Source organism: Sorex fumeus, unplaced genomic scaffold, assembly GCF_029834395.1.
Source record: "Sorex fumeus unplaced genomic scaffold, SorFum_2.1 ptg000039l, whole genome shotgun sequence".
Classification (NCBI taxonomy): Eukaryota; Metazoa; Chordata; class Mammalia; order Eulipotyphla; family Soricidae; genus Sorex; species Sorex fumeus.
In genome coordinates, this window is record NW_026606096.1 from 29,021,855 (window position 1) to 29,045,368 (window position 23,514).

At 36.1% G+C, this 23,514-nt stretch overlaps 1 protein-coding gene across 2 annotated transcripts in view; it reads left to right on the forward strand.

Annotated features, from left to right (window-relative positions):
- LRBA (LPS responsive beige-like anchor protein) overlaps nt 1-23,514 on the forward strand; it is a 600,455-nt gene that overhangs the window by 215,925 nt on the left and 361,016 nt on the right. For both annotated transcript variants that reach the window (XM_056119139.1, XM_056119141.1), the window contains exon 35: nt 2,205-2,313. In XM_056119139.1, the coding sequence (XP_055975114.1) occupies nt 2,205-2,313 (109 nt within the window). The remainder of the gene's footprint in view (nt 1-2,204; nt 2,314-23,514) is intronic.

Sequence of the window (23,514 nt, forward strand, 5' to 3'; positions counted from 1 at the left end):
GCCTTTTACCTAGTTTTTAAAACAAAGCAGGTGTTGAATAGATACTAGTGAGAGTAACATTGCTCATTGTGGGTATGATTATTAAAGGATCAAAGTAAGTACTCAGAAGATGTAGTTATAACCTGGATGGAATGATTAAGATTTGATTTTTTTGAACATTGGCTATGAAAGAGTACATAAATTGGATCTAGAAATATCACAGAGGAGATATTGACAGTAGTTACAGATTGATTATAGGCCTAGAGGAAGGTGGTAGAGAAGGGGAAAGAGACTAGAATAACTTTGAGGTTGCTTGTTTGGGGACTGAAAGGATGCTGTCACTGACTAATCAATTCAGTTAATGTTTGAGTGCTGTGAGGCAATATATTGATGGCAAATTCATGGTGTGGTTTTTGGTCTCAAGAGAGAAACTAAGAGACACAAACCAGTATTTTATGTATTCACTCATGAAAGGCTCTTGCTTTCTCTATCAGTGGAAGTTATTAATTAGTTGAGATTGTTTTTACTTGATGTCTGAATGTCTGCTGTTTAATAGCATTCAAAAAATTTCTAACAGTGTTACCTCAAAAGCATACATAAGACTTTGCAATAGTCTGGGTGTTAGTTTGGTGATAATGAAGAGGTCTGATCGTGTATATTATTTTAATAAAGGCAAGGGAAATGGTAAAATGTAGAAAGGATTTTCTTTTCTTTCCTTCTCTTTTTCATTTTTGTGCCACACCCAGTGGTGCTGAGGGCTTACTCCTGGTTCTGTGCTTATAGATTACTCCTGATGTGCTCAGGGGACCATATATGGTGCCTGGCAGCAAAAATGAGTAGGTTACATGCCAGGCATGTTTTTTACCTGCTATACTATCTTTCCGGCTTAAGAAAGGAATTTTCAAAACATAATTTAGAAATAGTTTTTTCAATTTTCAGTATCTACTGTAGTTTTTTATAAAATGTATTATCCAGAACTATCTGTACTTTTATATTAATGTTCAGAAATAAAACTATACCATACATTGACTTCTGTTTTGTTTCATTGATTACTTAATCAGTTAAATCATATTTAATAATTGGAAATTATATTTTAATTTTCGTTATAACTTAGGTAATATGGTTTGGATAGTAATAAAATTTATGGCTTTGATGTAAACAGTTATTGCATCTTCATCCCTGACAGAGTCCTCCTGTCATTGAACTGTGTCACTTCTGAGTTTACCTTCCCCTGCTCCCTCAGTTTTGTTGTCAAAGTCCAAGTATTTGTCATAGTTTGATATTCTAGTCCCTAGTTTAGAAGTTGTATTTTATATTTTGGGTTTTTAATTTAAATTTTTAGATGATACTATATTCACCAGTATGGACTTTCTTTTGATTATTAATAATTTTATTTTGGACTGAATTGATTTCACGTGACTTTTTTTTTTAATCATTGTGAGAATAACCTTATTTCCATTTTACCTTTCTACATTTTACCTTTCTACATTTTGCTGCAACTGGCACGCGGACTTTTGAGACTTTCTGAAAAATCTGGTATTTCCCTCATTGCCTTCCATTATTATTTTTGGCTTATTTTCTCCCTACTTTGTAATCTGAAAATTTTCATTAGTTTTTTTGGCTCCCATTAATCTAAATAGCATTTTTGTGGCCTGATCTATTTCCTGTTTACTAGTGCATACATGGGTTTCTTCCTTAGGACGTAGTATACCAGGGCCCTTTAGCTTTGACAAGTTCTAAATTTCACTTTGACTCCCTAGATCTGCATGACAGTAACAGCAGGGTCTGTTTAGCTTCACTGTTGCACCGTGAGCAGCAGATGCTGGTGCTGAATGTTTTCTGTGCGTTCTCTTCTCTAAGATTTCAGCTCTTTAGATCCTGGCTGTTTGGAAACTATCATTACAAAGATTAAAACAAAAATTTAATCTGGCAGTTTTTGTTTTTTGTTAGTTTGATAAAAGCTAATGTGTTACTTGCTAGTTATTCGTCAATTATATAGTGTGGAGTAATGGTACTGTATTGAGCTTGATATCAGAAAAGGAGAAAAAACACTCTTTTCTAGCCCTGATAATAAAATGGTCTTTCTTTGAGAAGTGAATATCCACTTATGTTGTGTGTGTGTGTGTGTGTGTGTGTGTGTGTGTGTATGGGTATATATATGTGTGTGTGTGTGTATATGTGTGTGTACATATATGTAAATATGTTTGCTATTTATCTTTTCATAGGTTACTTAGCCAAACAATGAAGGAGCATCTGGTAAGAGTGGCAAATGAAGCTGATTTTATCCTGAGCAGGCAGAGAGCAGAAGATATTCACAGACATGCGGAATTTGAGGTAAGCTTCTTTAAACGGTTGGTGTGAGAAAATTGCTATTGCTTTTTAAATTGAAATCATGGGACACTGCATAGATAAAATGTAAGTATGTCTAAGCAAGTATGTAAATTCCAAAAATAAAAACTTTATTTGCAAGAGAATCAAAAGGGTTTTAGGAAGATGGTGCCAGTGTCTGTAGTTCTCTGTCCACAACTCCCATCAACATCGTCTACAGCAGCTTCAGTATTTGGCTGACCTGATCTTAACCATGGGAACTGGCTCTTACCTCTGATAATTTTCTGTTAAAGTAGATTAGTGAAGGGTTTTAGCCCACACTACTCATAGCAGTGTTAGTTACCCAGAATGAAAATCCCTATGATAGAGATGTGATCTCCCAGGTTTCTAGAGAAAAGCTGAACAGAGGCTTGAAGTTCCTTTTCCTTGAAGGTTTTGGGGCACAGTAATCTTTGAATTTTGAGGAAATGAAGAAGCACACAGTTTTCTTCTTATAACCTCATAGGGTACAACAAGTCTAACTCCATCCAAGGATCACTGCTTATCCCAGTAGTTATACCTAAACAGAGCTAGCAGATGCAGAATCATTGGGAAAATTAAGTGGTACTAAAGGTGATGTATAAATGATCAAAATTTACCTAAGGTGGAAACTATATGAACATTTGATAAAATTGTACAAAAAGTTTAGAACACCACCTGGGTTCTTTGGAGCATATTAAGAACAGATAATATAGACTTTATGGATACTTGTTCTGATATTTTAAAAAGACGAAAACTTCTCCAGTCCACCTTTTGCATGTTTTATGACATAAAAAGATATTGGAAAAATACAGTTCTAGAAGACATATTTCACTAGAATATAGGTATGAAACTTGAACTAAAATTTAGCCAACATAAGATAATGAAAGAGTAACCACTTAGAATTTTTTTATAGAATCCAGTGGTGATTAAATATTAATATATATGCCTATGGATGCCAGTTAGTGAGCACTTAGGACACTTGCTTTGCATACAGCCAACCCTGCCTGGTTCAATCCCAGCATTGCATGTGGCCCCCTACTCATGGCCAGTAGTGATCATTGAGTACCAAATAAGGGATACTTCTTGAGCTCACTATTGTTACCAAAAATATATATGTATGTATGTATATATATGTATGTACATATATGTATGTGTATATATATATTTTGTGTATGTGTGCATGCTCGTGTGTGTAAATGCTTACAAAATAAATTACATAAACACATTGAAAATTGAAGAACTGGATCTGGAATGATAGTACAGCAGGAGGTAAGGTTGCTTTTCTTGCATTGCCAACCCCAGTTTGATCCTTGGAACCACATATGTCCCTTGAGCACCATCAGGAGTGATACTTGAGCACAGAGCCAGGAGAAAGCTCTGAGCACTACTGGGTTTGCTCCAGACACCCAAAAAGGATTAAAAAAAAAAGGTTAGGAAGGTACAAATGTAGAAAAAGTGTATGATAAATTTCTTAGCCTAATAAAACTGTGGGCTGGAGTAATAGCTCAGCGGGTAGTGTGTTTGCCTTGCACGTGACTGACCCAGGTTCCGTTATTCCATCCCTCTCGGAGAGCGCGGCAAATGACCGAGAGTATCCCGCCCGCACTGCAGCACCTGGCAAGGTCCCCGTGTCGTATTCGATATGCCAAAAACAGTAACAACAAGTCTCACAATGCAGACATTACTGGTGCCCACTTGAGCAAAATTGATGAACAATGGGAGGACAGTGCTAAAGTGCTAATAAAACAGTAAAAAAAATATATATATGAAAACACTGAATATTTTAAAGATATTTACTAGCATTAGAAATAGTTAAAGCCATTTCTTTTAAAAGCAGAAAAAAGAGTTATCACTAGTTATTTAATAATTTTTTATGCTGTTGCAATTGCAAGTTACAGCTAATATAAATGTTAGAAAATACTATGAAAAGATATAATACTATGCTTGTTTAAAATTAAGTTTTTTCAAAATTTTTAATGCTATTTTTCATGGAAATAGAGGGAGGACTAAAAATCAATTACAGTTTTATTCTTTTCACCCTTACTGGGACCTATTCTTCAGTGTCTTTTCTCATTGATCTTGGAGAAACCATCTTCTTAGCTCTGGGTTGTGAATGCTTTATTCACATGTGATAAATATTCTAAGATAAATGAGGGAGAATGATTAAGGAAACATATATAGGTGTAGTTGAAGAGAGAGGAAATAAACCTAGAGCACTGTGTTTTTTGGGAACATTTAAAGAATTTTACCCAAATATTATATGAATTTGCTGTTAGAGCTATTGAATGAGGGATGATGGTGACAACTGTTGGTAATGGCGCATGAGTTGTGTCCTAACTGCTGTGGGTGCTGTATAGCTGTTAGCTAGCTTAATTTTTACAATAAGCCTCTGAGTAATATTGGTATCTCATTTTATAAGTGAAAAACATCAGTAGGAAGGAATAGGCCAAAGTTATAACTGGCATCCAGGTCTAGGCAATTTGTTGCTAATCTCTGATCTATGAATTTGGTTCACATTTGTTAGATTTCTGTAGAATGTCTGAATAGGATTTAATCTTGGTATATTTAGCAGCTATATCTTCAGCTATTTAATTTTATTTTTTATCTACTAAAGTTTTTCATGTAAATCTTTATCATCTTGACTATGAGATTTGTAGTACTATATAATGGTGTAATAAAGTATAAAATAAAATTTGTAAAACTAGAACTATTTTAAAATTTTACTGGGCTGGAGCGATAGCACAGCGGGTAGGGCGTCTGCCTTGCACGCAGCCAACATGGCCGACCCGAGTTCGATTCCTCCGCCCCTCTCGGAGAGCCCGGCAAGCTACCGAGAGTATCTCGCCAGCACGGCAGAGCCTGGCAAACCACCCGTGATGTATTCAATATGCCAAACACAGTAACAACAAAGTCTCCAATGGAGACGTTACTGGGACCGCTCGAGCAAATCGATGATCAACGGGAGGGCCTTTACTTACTTACTTTACTGTTACTTAAATTTCTAGTGTAGAAAATATATTTGTTCAACTGTTCCACTAGAGAGCTGATTTAAGAGGACAGTTTTTATATTTACTTGTTTTATTTCTGTAGAAAATTTCTTTATATTGCAAAATCATAATTGAAACATATGTAATATATTCCTAGCTATGTTACTCTTAAATCTTCAATAATACGATGCAAGATGAAGCATATTTTTCCTAGACAGATTATATTCTTTTTTAAAATTAATTATTTTATAAAGTAGTTTACAATATTTGATTACATTTAATAGTCAAACACCAATCCCACCACCATTACACCTTCTAACCACCATATTTTGGATGTTCCCCTCCCAAATCCCAAACCCTGCCCCAAAGCAGAACTGAAATAATACATTTGGTATTGTTTGTTACGAAAAACTGCTGAAAATGCTACTAAAAAGTATCCTTAGAGGAAAGAGTATGAAGATTGTGTATTTTACTAGGGGCCACTAAGCCCTTCTATTAGAGATCACTAACATGTTGTTATAGGTTGAGTTTTGTGTGCTTTTATATATATGTAAGAAATTTCCCTCTAAGATTGGTTGCCGTTGGTCACGTAGAACCCAGAGTTCTCAGTCACAAAGTCCCGCATGCCTGGGTTTTCTGGGGGTTTAACAGTGGGTGAGGCGCAGCACTAGCATGTGGAGGGCAGGTTATATTCTAAGATTATCTGTTTATTATTCTACCTTTATTTCATGCTGCATATTCTTTGATCATATATCTGAACTTCTGCTAAAGAGATGCTGTCATGTATTTAACATAATTTTTGTGGTTATAAAGTAGCTGACTTGTTCCACTTATTATCAAGGGTATGCAGACTATGTAGACATAAAGTGTACATCTCTTTAGTCTTTGAATGATTATTATTGGAGAGGTATATATGTGTTATCTTTTGCTTTTGACTTACAGAGAGGTTCAATGAATGTCATGACATCATTGATTAGGTTTACATCTTAACTTGTGGTGTTTAATATTACAGCTGCATAATCAGAATGTTTATTCAAACATTTATCAAAACATTTATTAAAACATGTGTTACATGCTCAGTGTCCCAAATTTGATTCTTGGCACTTCACAGTCACATCTGGTGTAGCGCCGTTACCCCTGAACATCACCATTGTGACTCTGAGGTCCCAGCAGTGCTGGTCTGAGTACCATAGGACAGATCAGAGCATTAAATCATAAGGCCTACTGGGGGGGGGCTCATATTTTATGCGAGTGGCCCTAAGTTCCCCAAACACCACTGAGGAGGCTTCTATGGAGGACAAAAACCAATTCTAACTTTATCTTCAATGTACCTTATGGTTTCTGGCCTGATGTTGAGGTCTTTAATCCATTTTGATCTTACTTTTGTACATGGTGTTAGGCAGAGTTCTGAGCCTATTTTTTTGCATGTAGCCGTCCAATGATGCCAACATAATTTATTAAAGAGGCTTTCCTTACTCCACTTCACATTACTTGCACCTTTATCAAAGATTAGATGATTATATGATTGAGGGGAGATGTCAGTGTATTCAACCCTGTTCCATTGGTCTGCAGTTCTGCCTTTGTTCCAGTACCATGCTGTTTTAATTATTACTGCTTTGTAGTACAGTTTGAAGTTCGGGAGGTTGATTCCTCCCATTTTCTTTTTCCCAAGAATTGCTTTAGCTATTCGTGGGGGCTTATTGTTCCATATAAATTTCAGGAGTGTTTGCTCCATTTCTTTGAAGAATGTCATGGGCATGATATTGAAGCTAATGGTATCTTCAAAGATGCCACGCCACTGGCCGAGCAAATGAAAACAGAGATAGATAAATGGGACTATCTTAAACTAAGAAGCTTCTGCACCGCCAAAGAAACAGTGATCAAAATACAAAGACAGTCTACAGAATGGGAAAGGATATTCGCCGAATACACATCTGACAAGGGGTTGATATCCAGGATATACAAAATACTGGTTAAACTCCACAAGAAGAAAACATCCAACCCCATCCAAAAATGGGGCAATGAAATGAACAGAAACTTTCTCAAAGAAGAAATCCGAATGGCAAAAAAGCACATGAGAAAATGCTCTACATCATTAATCATCAGGGAGATGCAGATCAAACCCACAATGAGATACCATCTCACACCTCAGAGACTGGCCCACATTCAAAAGAACAGAAGCAACCAATGCTGGCGTGGATGTGGCGATTGAAAGGGACACTTCTTCACTGTTGGTGGGAATGTCCACTGGTTCAGCCCTTCTGGAAAACAGTATGGACGATTCTCAAAAAATTAGAAATTGAGCTCCCATTTGACCCAGCAATACCACTCCTGGGAATATATCCCAGAGAGGCAAAAATGTATAGTCGAAGTGACATCTGCACTTGTTTGTTCATTGCAGCACTCTTTACAATAGCCAGAAACTGGAAGAAACCTGAATGCCCAACAACAGATGACTGGTTAAAGAAACTTTGGTACATCTACACAATGGAGTACTATGTAGCTGTTAGAAAAGATGAAGTCATGAAATTTACATACAAGTGGTACAATATGGAAAGTATCATGCTAAGCGAAATGAGTCAGAAAGAGAGGGATAGACATAGAAAGATTGCATTCATCTGGGGGATATAAAGTAACAAAGTATGAGATTAATACCCAAGAATAGCTGAGATCAGCACCAGGAGGATTACCCCATTACTTAGAGGCCAGCCGGGTATCCTAGAGGAAAGGGCAGTTCAGATAGAGAAGGGAGCACCAAATAAAGGATGTTCGGAGGATCCTCCCAGGAGGGGAGATGCATGTCGAAAGTAGACTATGGACTGAACATGTTTGCCACTCAATGCCTCTTTTGCAGACCACAACACCCAAACGGAGAGAGAGAACACAGGGGATTGCCCTGCCACAGAGGCAGGGGGGGATGGGGGGATGGGGGTGGGAGGGATATTATCCATGGTGGTGAGAAACGGGCACTGGTGGAGGGATGGGTATCTGATCATTGTATAATTGAAACCTAAGCACAAAAAAATTGTAAATCTACAACTGTAAAAAAATAAATAAATAAATAAATAAAAAAGAAAAAAAAAGAAAAGAAAAATAAAATAAATAAACAACAATAAAAATTCCAAAAAAAAAAAACCAATTCTAGTAAAAATTTTCAATGTTCTTTTGTTGGCCCTTGCTTTTCATTTCATCTAATAGAGTTGCAATTACTTGTTTGTTTTAATGGAACTGCACATGTGGTGGTCAAGGCAGCTTATTTAAAGTAAAGAACATTTTTTCCCTCAAGAAACTAAAAGCCACAAAACCACTTGAATAATTTTTAATGTAACAATCTATATGTTTTTCTTTTAGCTGATTGAAATATTTTACATATTAGTGAACAGTTTTCAATAAAATTTTTCAAAAAAATATCATTTATTGCTAATTCTTTAAATTGTTCATCAATTAATACTTTGATGTCATCACTTAAACCTTTTTATTTTTGCTTTTGGGTCACACTCAGTGGTACTCAAGGATTACTCCTGGGGATCTGTACTTGGACTCACTCCTCCATGCTTAGGACCGTCTAAAGAGAGTAACCTATATGTACTATGTCTTCACCCCTTAATTGTATATAAATATATATATATATATGTGTGTGTCTATATATGTATGTATATATGTTAGGGGCCCACCTGCTAGTGTATAGGAATTACTCATGACTCTGGATTCAGGGATCACTCCTGGCGGTACTTGGGGAACCACATGCCATGCTGAAGATTGAACCCCAGGTTGGCCGAATACAACACAGATGTCTTACTGTTGTACCATTTCCCCATCCCCCTAAAATAAGTCTTTATGGATATGTTTTGAGGTATATTTTGTTAGCATAATCCTAGCTTTACAGACCAGAAAAGGTGAATCATAGAGCAATTAAGTTATTAATTCTAGGTCATCCATTAATATTGAACCAAGTAGTCTGATACAGAACATAAACATTACCATTTTTCTATGTCACCTTTCTTTTATCATGTTATATGACTTAAAACAAATTTCTCATTTCAGTACTACAACAGCTGATATGACTTAAAAGAAATTTCTCGTTTCAGTACTTATAACAGCTGTCTGAAAGGGTAAACTGGGACTAATAAATGGGTTTTGGACATGTAACTAGTAAATTAATGGTGTTTGAAAAGCAGAACCAAAAATAAAAAAAAAGCAGAACCCAGATTCTAGAACAGTAACCCAGCATAGTCTCTGTTCTGACATCCTCTGGGTGGTCAGGAAGCATTTTGCTGCAGCATATGCTTGACAATTCTGAAGGGATATACAGCATATTAACAAATATTAGAACCTAAATATTAAAAATCTAAACATAATTTTAGATTTCAATGTGTTGACCCCTCTTATTTCTCCAGTGTTTTTTAAAATCTGATTGTTAGCCATTGCTCCTTTTTTTATTTAAAATAATTGTTTCAAATTGCAAACATGATATATAGTTGTAGAATGTTTAGAAATAAAAATACAAATAGCAAAAAAAAATACAAATAGCAATTTTCCATTGTATAGATTTAACAACTATTTGACTCCCATTACTTTTATTTCATCTTTAAATTGGAATAATTATAGACCTTGAACAGATTGTAAAAATCCCAGTTAGTATTTATTTTTATTTTTCTTGGTATTGGAGATGAAGCCCAGGGTCTCATACATTGAGACTGCTCTCTACCACAGTCACACCTTCACACGTATTGTCTTTTAAAAATGCATAAACTTGTTTACTCTCCAGAAGAATCTACTCATCAATGAGAATCCTAAAGCTGCTTCTAAAATGTTTGACAATAAAGTGACTTACTGTGAGCAATTTTTTGAAAAATATTCATGGACTAGATTGATAATATTGTAGGTAGGGCATTTGCCTTGCAAGTGGGGATCCTTTGATCCCCAGCATCCTGTATGGTCCTCCGAGCCCTGCCAGATATGATCATTGAATGAAGTACCAGGAGTAAGCTCCGAGCACCACTGGGTATGTCCTAAACCACATACCCCAATAAAAAAAATTCTTAAAAAAAATTAAAAGCATACATAATAGTTAAGCAGTGATCCCTAATATAAACAAGTTAAACAAAAACGCCAATGTAATTTTTATCACTTTATTGTTTATATATTTAAGTTTTATATATTTATCTCTTATAAATAAAATTATAAGATCATGAATACTCAGATATTTACTTGAATTTCTGATTATTTCTTTCAGTGAACCAAATTTATTGAAATCAAATTGGATTTGAGTATGAGTTCTTTTTGAGTGTTCTTTATGCCTATCAAGTTTTTTCAGAATTTTTAATTTCATACATATTCTAATTTTATGACACCATTGCTATAATTAAATAACTTTCAGTTTTATAACTAGAAGCATATGCACTTTTAATTTTTATTTATTTATTTATTTTTATTAGTGAAACACCATGAGGTACAGTTGTAGATTTACAATTTTTTGTGCTTGGGTTTGATTACACAATGATCAGATACCCATCCTTCCACCAGTGCCCATTTTCCACCACCATGGATAATATCCCCCCCACCCCCATCCCCTCATCCCCCCTGCCTTTGTGGCAGGGCAATCCTCTGCGTTCTCCCTCTCCTTTTGGGTGTTGTGGTCTGCAAAAGAGGCATTGAGTGGCAAACATGTTCAGTCCATAGTCCACTTTTGACATGCATCTCCCCTCCTGGGAGGATCCTCCAAAGACCCTTTATTTGGTGTTCCCTTTTCTATCTGAGCTGCCCTTTCCTTTAGAATGCCCGACTGGCCACTAAGCTATGGAGTAATCCTCCTGGTGCTGATCTCAGCTATTCTTGGGTATTAATCTCATATTTTTTTACTTTACATCCCCCAGATGAATGCAATCTTTCTATGTCTGTCCCTCTCTTTCTGACTCATTTCGCTTAGCATGATACTTTCCATGTTGTACCACTTGTATGTAAATTTCACGACTTCATCTTTTCTAACAGCTACATAGTACTCCATTGTGTAGATGTACCAAAGTTTCTTTAACCAGTCATCTGTTCTTGGGCATTCAGGTTTCTTCCAGTTTCTGGCTATTGTAAAGAGTGCTGCAATGAACAAACAAGTGCAGATGTCACTTCGACTATACATTTTTGCCTCTCTGGGATATATTCCCAGGAGTGGTATTGCTGGGTCAAATGGGAGCTCAATTTCTAATTTTTTGAGAATCGTCCATACTGTTTTCCAGAACGGCTGAACCAGTCGACATTCCCACCAACAGTGAAGGAGTGTCCCTTTCTTGCCACATCCGCGCCAGCATCGGTTGCTTTTGTTCTTTTGAATGTGGGCCAGTCTCTGAGGTGTGAGATGGTATCTTATTGTGGTTTTGATCTGCATCTCCCTGATGATTAATGATGTAGAGCATTTTCTCATGTGCTTTTTTGCCATTCGGATTTCTTCTTTGAGAAAGTGTCTGTTCATTTCATTGCCCCATTTTTGGATGGGGTTGGATGTTTTCTTCTTGTGGAGTTTAACCAGTATTTTGTATATCCTGGATATCAACCCCTTGTCAGATGTGTATTCGGCGAATATCCTTTCCCATTCTGTAGACTGTCTTTGTATTTTGGTCACTGTTTCTTTGGAGGTGCAGAAGCTTCTTAGTTTAAGATAGTCCCATTTATCTATCTCTGTTTTCACTTGCTCAGACAGTGGCGTGGCATCTTTGAAGATACCATTAGCTTCAATGTCATGGAGGGTTTTGCCAACTTTGTCTTCAATGTACCTTATGGTTTCTGGTCTGATGTTGAGGTCTTTAATCTCCACTGCTGTTCAGTATAGTACTGGAAGTACTTGAAATAGCGATTAGGCAAGAAAAAGATATTAAGGGCATTCAGGTAGGAAAGGAAGAAATCAAGCTCTCACTATTCGCAGATGATATGATACTATACTTAGAGAACCCAATAACCTCCACCAAAAAACTAGAAACAATAGACTTGTATAGTAAAGTTGCAGGCTATAAAATCAATACCCAAAAGTCCATGGCTTTCCTATATGCAAACAGTGAGAGAGAAGAAAGCAACATGAAAAAAACAATCCCGTTCACAATTGTGCCCCAGAAAATCAAGTACTTAGGAATCAGCTTAACTAAAGAAGTAAAGGACCTGTACAAAGAAAACTACAAAACGCTACATCAGGAATTAAAAGAGGACATGAGGAAATGGAAAGATATCCCCTGCTCATGGGTCGGGAGACTTAACATTGTCAAAATGGCAATACTACCGAAAGCATTGTATAAATTCAATGCAATCCCTATAAGGATACCCATGACATTCTTCAAAGAAATGGAGCAAACACTCCTGAAATTTATATGGAACAATAAGCCCCCACGAATAGCTAAAGCAATTCTTGGGAAAAAGAAAATGGGAGGAATCAACCTCCCGAACTTCAAACTGTACTACAAAGCAGTAATAATTAAAACAGCATGGTACTGGAACAAAGGCAGAACTGCAGACCAATGGAACAGGGTTGAATACACTGACATCTCCCCTCAATCATATGCTCATCTAATCTTTGATAAAGGTGCAAGTAATGTGAAGTGGAGCAAGGAAAGCCTCTTTAACAAATTGTGCTGGCATCACTGGATGGCTACATGCAAAAAAATGGGCTCAGAACTCTGCCTAACACCATGTACAAAAGTGAGATCAAAATGGATTAATTTTTATTTATTTTTTTATTTTTTGCTTTTTGGGTCATACTCAGCAATATTCCTGGCTCTGCATTGTCCCCTGATCACCACTGGAAGCAACTGTTGAACTCTGAGTAGCCCCTAGGTACCGCAGGGCGTGGCCCCCAAATCAGACAAAAAATTGGAAGCTGAAGTACTTGGCATAATTCCACAAAATAGAAAAAGCCCGTAATAGGAATATGTATCATAATCATTATTGTTAAACTAGGTGAACATGTTTTAGCCAAGAACATGCGAACAACAACAAAGAACACAACAAGGTGCCTTGTATAGTCTAAGCATCTGTTTGAGAAAAAGAGCCATGCTACTTGTATTCCTTTTATAAAATATCTCTGGGTAAAATATACACAGAAAAAATGATAGTGCTGAATCCCATGGGACAGCGTTGTAAGTAAGATTACCCGCCACCTCCTGCCACCCATGAACCCTTTGTATATTTATAATATGAATCTATTGCCCACTACAAATTTAAGTTGGATATGCTGATTTGACAGTCCTCCAGCAGTTTGTATATCACTGAGATCTTACACAGCTTTAATGGTATAGAAGGAAGAAATAAGAGTCCTTGGATTTTCTGTCTGGTTGTTGCAGCTCAGATAGAATGAGGGAAAACAGGATAAAAGCAGAATTGTATTCACCCCGGAAACCTTAAAAGTAGTAAGTGACTATTTTGCTCCATAGAAGAATCTAAAGCTTGAATTTCAAAAGGCATTGGAAGATTATTCCTGATTCTTACCTAATTGCATTTAAGAAAGAGTGTTAATTCGTAGAAGACAATAATTCTGTTCCTATACTCTGCTCTCAGACTAGGAAGATAACTCAGTGGGCTAAAGCACATACCTTGCTTGCATGATTCCCAAGCTCAGTCTCTGGCACCACATGATTCTTGGAGCACTGCTGGGAGTGACCCCTGAGCACTGCCAGATATGGACTAAAAAACAACAGCAATAACAGCACAAATTATGTTTAAAATGTTTTGTATACCAAAAGCATTGTTATCAATGTGATTATAAATTGTGTTACTTCAATAATAATATTGAAAGAAGAAATATGAGTTATTCAGATACCAAGGGAGTATACAAAAAGCTCAACTGAAGGAAATAGGAGGTATTACTATTTAAAATTATAGATGTATAATTTTGAGAATACCAAGATTCTTTAAAGTGTGGGGAAAGAGAGTAATGAAAGAGTGCCATATACTTACATTCACCATACTGTTTTTTACAAATATATATATACACATATATATGTGTGTATCTCTTTTTCTCTCTCTCTATATATATACACATACATATGTATATATACATATATATATTCTAAGAGTTAAATCACAAGCTAAAGACTAAGTAAAAATACTTTTTTTTTGTTTTTGGGCCACACCTGGTAATGCTCAGGGCTTATTCCTGGCTCAGGGATCAATCCTGGTGATCTTGGGGGGACTTTATAAGATGCTGGGGATTGAACCCTGGTAGGCAGCATAAAAGGCAAATGCTCTACACATGTACTAATAGTATAGCCTTGAAATAGGTAAAATTCTTATCAGATATCATTATGAAAGAAATAAATAAGATTCTCCAGTATTATTTTTAAATAGGAATTATTCATAATCTGTTCCTTTAGCCTTGACAGTGCTTCAGTCAATACAATTATAAATAATATACATTGTTTCATATTCCATATAGATTAATAACTTATCAGAATAATCACATTTTAATGTATTTCTAAGTATTTTGATGTTGAGCTAGCAGTCTACTGTGTTTCTTATGCCGTCATTTTTTGCATCATATATAGTAGCCATATGTTCTTTGAATTTTGGTTTGCCATTATAATTATATACTAAAAATTTCTTGATACTTTTTAAATGACTTCCAGAATTCATTGTAAATCTTGTTCAGCAGCCAGCTTCTCTGCATGATTTCTCTTCAGTAATTAAATTTACCATTTCCAGCTGCTGAAAAATTTGTTGGCCTTTTCTTTGTCCATTTGTGTTTCCTCACGCGTAAAACATAAGACATCCACATAATTTTATTTCTCTGAGAGTGCCATTTTATAGGGTGGATTTGACAGTTATACCTTGTGAATGGCTTACTTTTCTATTGAATTCTAAATAATAATCTATAATACTAATCTTAAATGTTAGTAATAAGTGTGATATATATCAACTATGTAATTGCCCTAATGACTTTATTCTTTTAATTTATAGAGAACTTAGTTTTTTTTTCTTAGAAAATCAGGTTAGATGATTTGTAGTGACATAAAATTGCACATACTTGTTTTCTCTCTATATGTAAATCTCAGTACAGAACTCTAAGATAGGCTAATTACTACAGTATTTTATCAATCTCTTATTATAACAGCGGAATAATTTTAAGCCAGAGAAATAAATTTTATGTTCTGATGAAGTACCTTAATAAGGAAACTTAAATAAGTAACAATAGGATTTTCTCTTTGCTATCAGCAGTTCCTTAAGAAGGTGTTTGTAGATTCTATTGAGCAGTGTGTCTTTTGGTGGATATTGTTCTTAATGGCTTATTCTTACTCTTATAGCCATATTTTCCAGTACTAAAAAAGCCCCTTCATGGATAATTTCATTCTCTGTAATAAATTATGAATATCTACTTTGCTATTTCTAGATATAGAAACTGTTTGTTCAAAGTGTTAATGAGAGCAGGAGAGACAGTTCAAAGGGCTGGAGTTAATGCTTTGCATTCAGAGACTGAGGTGGATCTGTGCACTGTATTATCCCATGAGCTCTGCTGCAGGCACCTGAGCATTGAACCATGAATAGCCTCCCAGCACCAAGAAAATAAAAATATTAATGAGATAAATCAGTGTGCTCAAGTACAGGATATATGGAAATAAGTCAAGAAGAATAGAAGGTAAAAGGAATTTTAAAAAATGAATTTTAAGAAAATTTTAAGGAAGAATTTTAAGAAAGCATCAGAGTCTTATAAATCAGCTTCAAGAGAAACAATATCTGAATTTGGGAGTCCTTAAAGGAACAGAATGAGAGAGTATGGTGATGAAGTATTGGTGAGAGAACTTATAGCCAAGAATTTACACAGTCTGGGGATGGAGGAATAGTATAGCAGCTATGGTATTTTCCTTGCATGCTGCCAACCCAGGTTCAATCCTCAGCATCCCATATGGTCCCCAGAGCACTGCCAGGAATAATTCCTGCATGCAGAGACTGGAGTAGCCCCTGAGCATCACCAGGTGAGACCCAAAAAGCCCCCCCCCCAAAAAAAAAAGAAAAGAATCTATGTTAATCTGCAGATCAACTCAAGATATCCGATCCCACGGTTCAAAATAAATCCAAAGGGAGTGACATCTCAACGTATTCTAATTAAAATGAGAAGAACTGAAGATAAAGGGAGAATTCTATGAGCTGTAGGAGCTCCATAAGTGAACCACATAACATTTAGCAGCAGATTTATCAAAAGCCAACATACTACAAGGGAATGATATGCTATAGCTAACAGGTTGATTGAAATGGCATCCAGTCAGAATACTCTTTGTTAGTAGGTTATAATTCATAGCAAAATACTGACACAAAGCTTTACAGACAAAAACTGCTTAAGAATTTTGTCTCCACTAAACCAGCATTCCAAGAGCAATTAAGAGTTTTTTTTTCTTGGCAAAACATAGTTGAAAAACACAAATGGAGGTAAATGGAATGATCATTCCATAAATGGCAGATAGCAAATTACAGGTACAGTAAGTAAGAATGGTCAAAGAAATAAAGACTAACTGCATAAACACCCCCAATCCGTATAAAGACTTGGCAGTGGATACCTTTCTTTCAATAACTTTGCTGAGTGCAATCAGTGGCTTCACCAATCAAGAGGTGTAGAATGGTTGGATGGATCAGACCAATGAGCCCAACCTCTGCTGCTTACGAGATACACATCTGAACTGTCATGATAAATACAGGCTTAAAATAGAAGCTGGGAAATAATCATATAAGCAAAGCCTGGAAGAAGGTCGGATATTTATACTTACATCAGACAAAATAGATAAGACTAAAAAGTAGTAGCAAATAAGGTATATATTATATAATGACAATACAGTAAGAGAACTTTAATGACTAAAATATATGACCCAAATGAAGGAGCATCATTTTACATAAAGCGGTTACTAACTGGCTTGACATATATCAACAGCAACACAAAGTAGTGTAAGGAGATTTTACCACATTTTCACTATTGGATTGACGAACCAAGAAACATTTAATAAGAAAACAGCGGCCTTAAAAAAAAAGAACTAGATCAGCTAGTCTTAAGAGATAGGTATAGGGCTCTTTATTCTGCCAAGTCTTAATGTTCTCCAGTGTACCTGGATCTTTCTCCAAGATACAGACTACATGCTGGAACAACAACAACAACAACAAAAAGTCTCCACAAAATCAAGAAGATAAAAATCCCATCACTATTCTCTGAAACCACAGTGCTTTGAAGGCGTGCTTGAACAGAAAATTGAGAAAAACTGATTTGAAACTGAACAACTAGTGGGTTAAAAAAGAAATAAAAAGATTACTGGATACAAATGAGAATGGAGATGTGAGACCAGAACATTTGAGACGCAGTAAAATGAGAGAGATGCCAATAACTAACCTCACGTCTCAGATACTAGAAAAAGAACAGCAAAGGGAGCCCAAAGTGAGTAGGAGGGAAATAATAAAGATTAGAGCAGGAGTCAATCATATGGAAACAAAAAATGAACGATCATTAACGTGACCTGGTTCCTTGAAAGAGTAAGAAAGGTTAACAAGTCCTTAGCTTGACTTACAAGTCAAAAGTTAAAAACTCATATAAATTAGGCAGACTAGAACTGACATAGAGCATACAGTGGTGGAAAGCTTTTGACACTTTGGTGGTGGTGGAGGTGTACAAATTTGTACACAAAAAGCATAAAATATTAACCCTGTTGTAAACCATGTTGCCTCATAATAAAAAATTACAAAAGGAGGGTAAGGTTTCTTTGCTTAATGAAGAATTTTTACTTAATCACTTATGATCATATATGCAGGAAAGTATCTTTATAGGCATTAGTATTTAAAATACCTTATTTTCTTTTTCTTTTTTTTTTTTGCCACACCTACTGATGTTCAAGGCATAGTCCTCTCTCTACTCAAGGATCATTACTGGCTGTGCTCAGGGTACTGTATATAGTGCCAGGGATTGAACTGGGGTTGACAGCATACAAGGCAAGCATCCTACCAACTGTACTATCTCTCTGACCCTTACATATCCTATTTTTTGAGATTATTTTTTATTAGATTAAATACGAGTGGTTCTCTTTCCTTCAAAAATATTGATTTCCCTGATTATGAAAATGAAAGCGTGATTGGAAACAGTTAAAGACTATCAAAAAGTATAAAGAAAACAATAATGTTCTTACTGCTTGTACATGAATTCTGTGTATTTTTTTTTAATTGAGGTAGCGCTGGTTTATAGCATTGTCTGTGTGTCATTAGTGCTTTTTCAAAACTCTTGAAAAGTCAGTGGTCTCACCACATCCACCACCAAAGTATCCAAATCCCGCCAAATGTCTTGTATTTCCTCCATCTTACATTTTATTTAAAAAATAGCAAATCTTACTAAACTTGACATTTTGCCTTGACATGTCTGAGAATGCTATTTTAGTGCAATTCCTGAGGTTACATTGTGATTGAAAATTTTAATTTGGACTTAACTTTTAGTGGCATTTACTGTGCTGTAAACCAAACCTATGATTTAAATACAAATGGGCCCCTGTCAATATAAATATATTTTTATTGACCTCTAATTAGTGAAATATTCAAGTGTGGCAATTTTGTCATTGGTAATTATACTGTAGTGAAACTTTTCTTTTATGTTTAGAACTTACTTGTTAGCTCCTACTTGAAATTAGCAATATCCTGTATGTGGTCATGAAGTTCCTTGTTGGTATGTTTTCTATCTCATAGAGTTAAAATATAAAGTTGCCTTCAGTAACCGTATGCATCAGCAACTGAGCTGATCTTTAAATAGACTTAAAATTATAACTCCAATACACAGGCACCTCTTCTTCTGCTAGTTAATGAGTTTGTTTCTTTTACGTTGTTTATTTATTTTAGTTTTTATGTAACACCCAGTGATGCTCAGGGTTTACTTCTGGCTCTGCACTCAGGAATTACTCCTGGCAGCGCTAAGGGGGGACCACATAGGATACCCGGGAACAGACTGGGTCGGGTGTATGCAAGGCAAGGGCCTTACCTACTGTACTATCTCTCTAGCCCCTCTTTCACATTATTGATATATGACGATAGGTTACTGTGCAAAGTAAAGCACATGTTCTTCACTGCCTTATTTAGGATAAAAAATATTCACATATTAACATTAAAGATGAACGAAATATCTCAAAAGAGGAAATCAAAAATTGAAATGGAAGGGCTGAAGCAATAGTTTTTTTTTTTTTGCTTTTTGGGTCACACCCAGCAATGCTCAGGGGTCACTCCTGGCTTTGCACTCAGGAACCACTCCTGGTGGTACTGGGACCATATGGGATGCCGGGGATTGAACCCAGGTTGGCCGCGTACAAGGCAAACGCCCTACCCGCTGTGCTATCGCTCCGGCCCCATGACTTGTGTTTCTTGCCTGTATTGGAATGTATACTGCCTCTCAAAGGAGAATAGTTATAGCATGTTTTCATCATTTATTTTTGTGCAGTAGTTTGGAAAGGCTTCAGAGCTGGAAAACATGGTCTCCCACTAATCTACATTGCTGACTACTCTTCTCATAACTTTAAAGGAAAAGGCTTAACCTTTTCCTAATCCCATTTTCTTAGCATACACCTTTTTGTTGTTGTTTTTTTTGTTTTTGGACCATATTTGGTGGTGCGCAGGGCTTATTCCTAGCTCTGTGGTCAACAACACTCCTGGTTGGGGTTGGGGGACCTTATGGGATGCCAGAAATTGTATCCAGGTTGATCATGTGTAAGGCAAGTGCCCTAACTGCTGTACTATTGCTCTGCTCCTCTCTTGTGCATATTATCTACAGTATTGTGATTTTTATTTCAAACTCTGAAATCTCTTCTGAGCTCCACACTTGTGTATAAATTTGTATGTATTGAAATTATACTTTTCATATTTAAATATATGTATGTATACATACATTTGTTTCTTTTCAGTGTGGAGACGGAGATAATTTAGACAACCAAATCTCTTCTGTCTTATAGTTCTCTCCTTTTCCTTATTTGTACAAAATAACACCTTCAATTATTTATTTCTACAGGTCATCAATTGCCCATTTCCCTACTTACCCTATGTTTGGTGTGCATATTCAGATTCCATTTTTTTTTATTTCCAAATTTATCTTTTTGCGGGGGAATGGCAGGTTTCTATCAGTGCTCAGGGGACCAAGGTCTGCTTCCCACAATACTTGACCAGGTACTAAGCCCCAGAAGTATTGGGGACTCCAGGAGTAACCTGCTGGTACTCAAGGGACTATATGGTGTCAAGAATCAAACCTGGAACTTCTGCATGCGAGCCCTGGCTTCTAGTTCTCTCTATTATCAATGCTGTTCCTTCTTAGCATCACATTTATAATCTTAAGAAACACGATGGATCTGGAGCGTATCCTGCTGAATGAAGCTAGTCAGAGACTGACACGGAATGATCTCTCAGGTGTGGGGTAAAAAGAGACAAAGGCAACAGAAACAAGAATATGAGACCGGATCTAAAGTAGGAGACATGCCACTAGGGGGTTTGAGGATAGGACAGGGAAGGGAGCACTGCAGCAGTAGAGGAAGTGCTCGACCAGAAGTCAGTTATTTTCAAAAGAGCCTTTCATAGAGATAGTTGGTTGGGTAAGGAAACTGGGGATGGCTTGGTGGGACTGGTGGAGGGAAGTGCACACTTGTTTAGGGATTGGTGCTGAAATAGCGTATTCCTGAAACGCTACTATGAATAACTGTGTAATTCACGATGACTTTAAATTTTTAAGTAAAAATAAAAACTTAGCAAAAACTGAAATATTAATATGTTTTCTTGTAAAAACTTATTTAGGTTATTGATGCTTTTTATGCAAAGGGATTTTCAAGAGTTAAAAGACTGTTGAAGGGTAAAAATAGTTGAAATGTCATTTATTGCATGATAAATATCTAATTAGTTGGCTTTTTCCACTTGATTTTAAACCAATAACAGCAGCTATATAAACTAGTTAAAACTTAAGGTTTTTTGCTAATTACCAAATACATTGGTAATATTTTCTTTGAGATAGAAGAATGATTAAACCATTTTAAGTCATAGAATCCATTTTGCCTGACTTCGTAACACTACTGCAGACCATATATTTGTCTCATGATTTCTTCTATCAAAGCATGAAGAAGTGAATTATTGAAAAGATAAAAATAAATTTGTTTGCTCTCTGTCAGAGTTCATATCCACAGCCAACCTTGATAGAAGACCAGAATGATTTAGACAAGTTTGCTTTGGAGATTCATAACATATGCTTGCTGGACAGAATTGAGTTATCTCTGCTCTGGAGAGTAAGTTATTGTAGCAGGAGCTGACAGAGATGAAGATAACTGAGGGAAATTCAATTACCTTTTAGTGTTTTCTTTCTAATAGGATTCTTAATGTGAAAAAGATCCTTAGATGATGCGCTCTGTTACATGTGAGATCTGCCTTGATACCTGTTTCCATAATCCCCTGAACTTACAGTTCCAGGCCTTCGATACGTGTGAAATAAACAACTTATCGTTAAGAACAGTATTGATTGAAAGGCCTTGTTTCTTATTTGCTATCATTTACAAGGTTTATAATCATTGACTATCCTTTGTTTTTCTTTAACAAAGCATATTATTTTGAATGATGTGATTATTTAATGTTTGGGGGATTAATTTTCTCCCTCACAAATGACCTTTTTGTTCATTTGTTCTTCCTTTGCAGTTGAGACATTTCCATAGCTTGGTCTAACTTTTGCAGAATAAAATTTATTATCAGAGTTCTCAACCTTCCATTTTTACTTTGGTTTTTCAGTCTGCTAAATTTGCTGAAAGAGTGTCTTGTCTTTTTCTCCTTTTTTCTTTTCATCGTCTTGTAATATGGTTTCTTTCCCTTTCATCTCAAATCCTGTGATAAAGAAATTTTAAATGTTTTCGTGAAAATCATTAGTGACCTAGTACTTAGACTACCTTTTCTGGTCCTTACATTCCTTGATCTACATCACTGGGCATTGATAACCAACCAACCTTTTTATTTTGAAACTCTTTAGGGGAGAGGGGCTTGATTTTTCTCACCCATTGTTTTTGTGATAACTTTTAAAACTTTTTTTCTTCTTCTAGTGTCATATAGAGTGATCTCCCATTTCTTTAAATCTGAGTATAGGCTTTAACAAGAATTTTTCATTAGCATTTTAAACTTTTTGTGTTTAATAATTTCATACAATGTCAGCGCCATGTGAAAATTTGTATAAGACATTACATTTTTTTTTTGTTTGCTTGTTTGGGAGCCACACCTGGTGTTGCTCAGGGATTACCCCTGCCTCTGCACTCAGCGATCACTACTTGGGGACCCCGGGCACCATATGTGGTGTCAGGGATTGAAACCAGGTTGGCTACATGCATGACTGTCTCTCCCACCCCACATTAGATATTTTTAAGAGCTTTCTTTATTTATATTTAATGCCTCCATGCACAGCTTCAAATGGAAAAATTACTGGAAGGCACTTGGTCAAATATAATTGTCCAATCTTGTAACTCTTGTATAAAGCCATTTTGGGTTTTGTTTGTATCCTTCCAGGGTTCATCATACACATACATATAAAGGGGAATATATAAATATATATGTATGTACATAAATATATATGTACATATTTATATATTCCTACATCTTGATACAAGTGCTAGTGAATTATCCATACAGTTTTACATATTGCTCTGTAAACTTAATATTATGTGGGTGGTGGTGGAGGGGATAGAGGGCATTTTTAAGCTCTCCCATAAGCATGAATATGTTTCCACATCAGCGTGTTATCAAAGTTTGAACTTTTATCAGTTTTGATATACATGGTATGTGGTCTGTAGTTTTAATTTATACTTTTGAGGTATGTGTGTGTGTGTGTGTGTGTGTATTTGATTTGGGGTTTTGGATTTTTTGGAGGGCCATATCCAACGATGCTCCAGGGCTATTCCTGGCTCTGTCCTCTGAACATTCCTGCCAGTGTTAGGGATTCAGAATTGGGATCAGCAGGATGCAAGGCACGCCTTAATCCCCTGTACAATCTCTCTGGCATTTCTCAGTGTCGTTTCTATATACTTTTTAAATGATGTTGAGTATCTTTAAATATTTACTCTTTCTGAGGGCTGGAGCAATAGCACAGCGGGTAAGGAATTTGCCTTGCTCGCGGCCTACCAGAGTTCAATTCCTCCGCCCCTCTAGGAGAGCCTGGCAAGCAACTGAGAGTATCTTGCCTGCATTGCAAAGCCTGGCGAGCTACCCATGATGT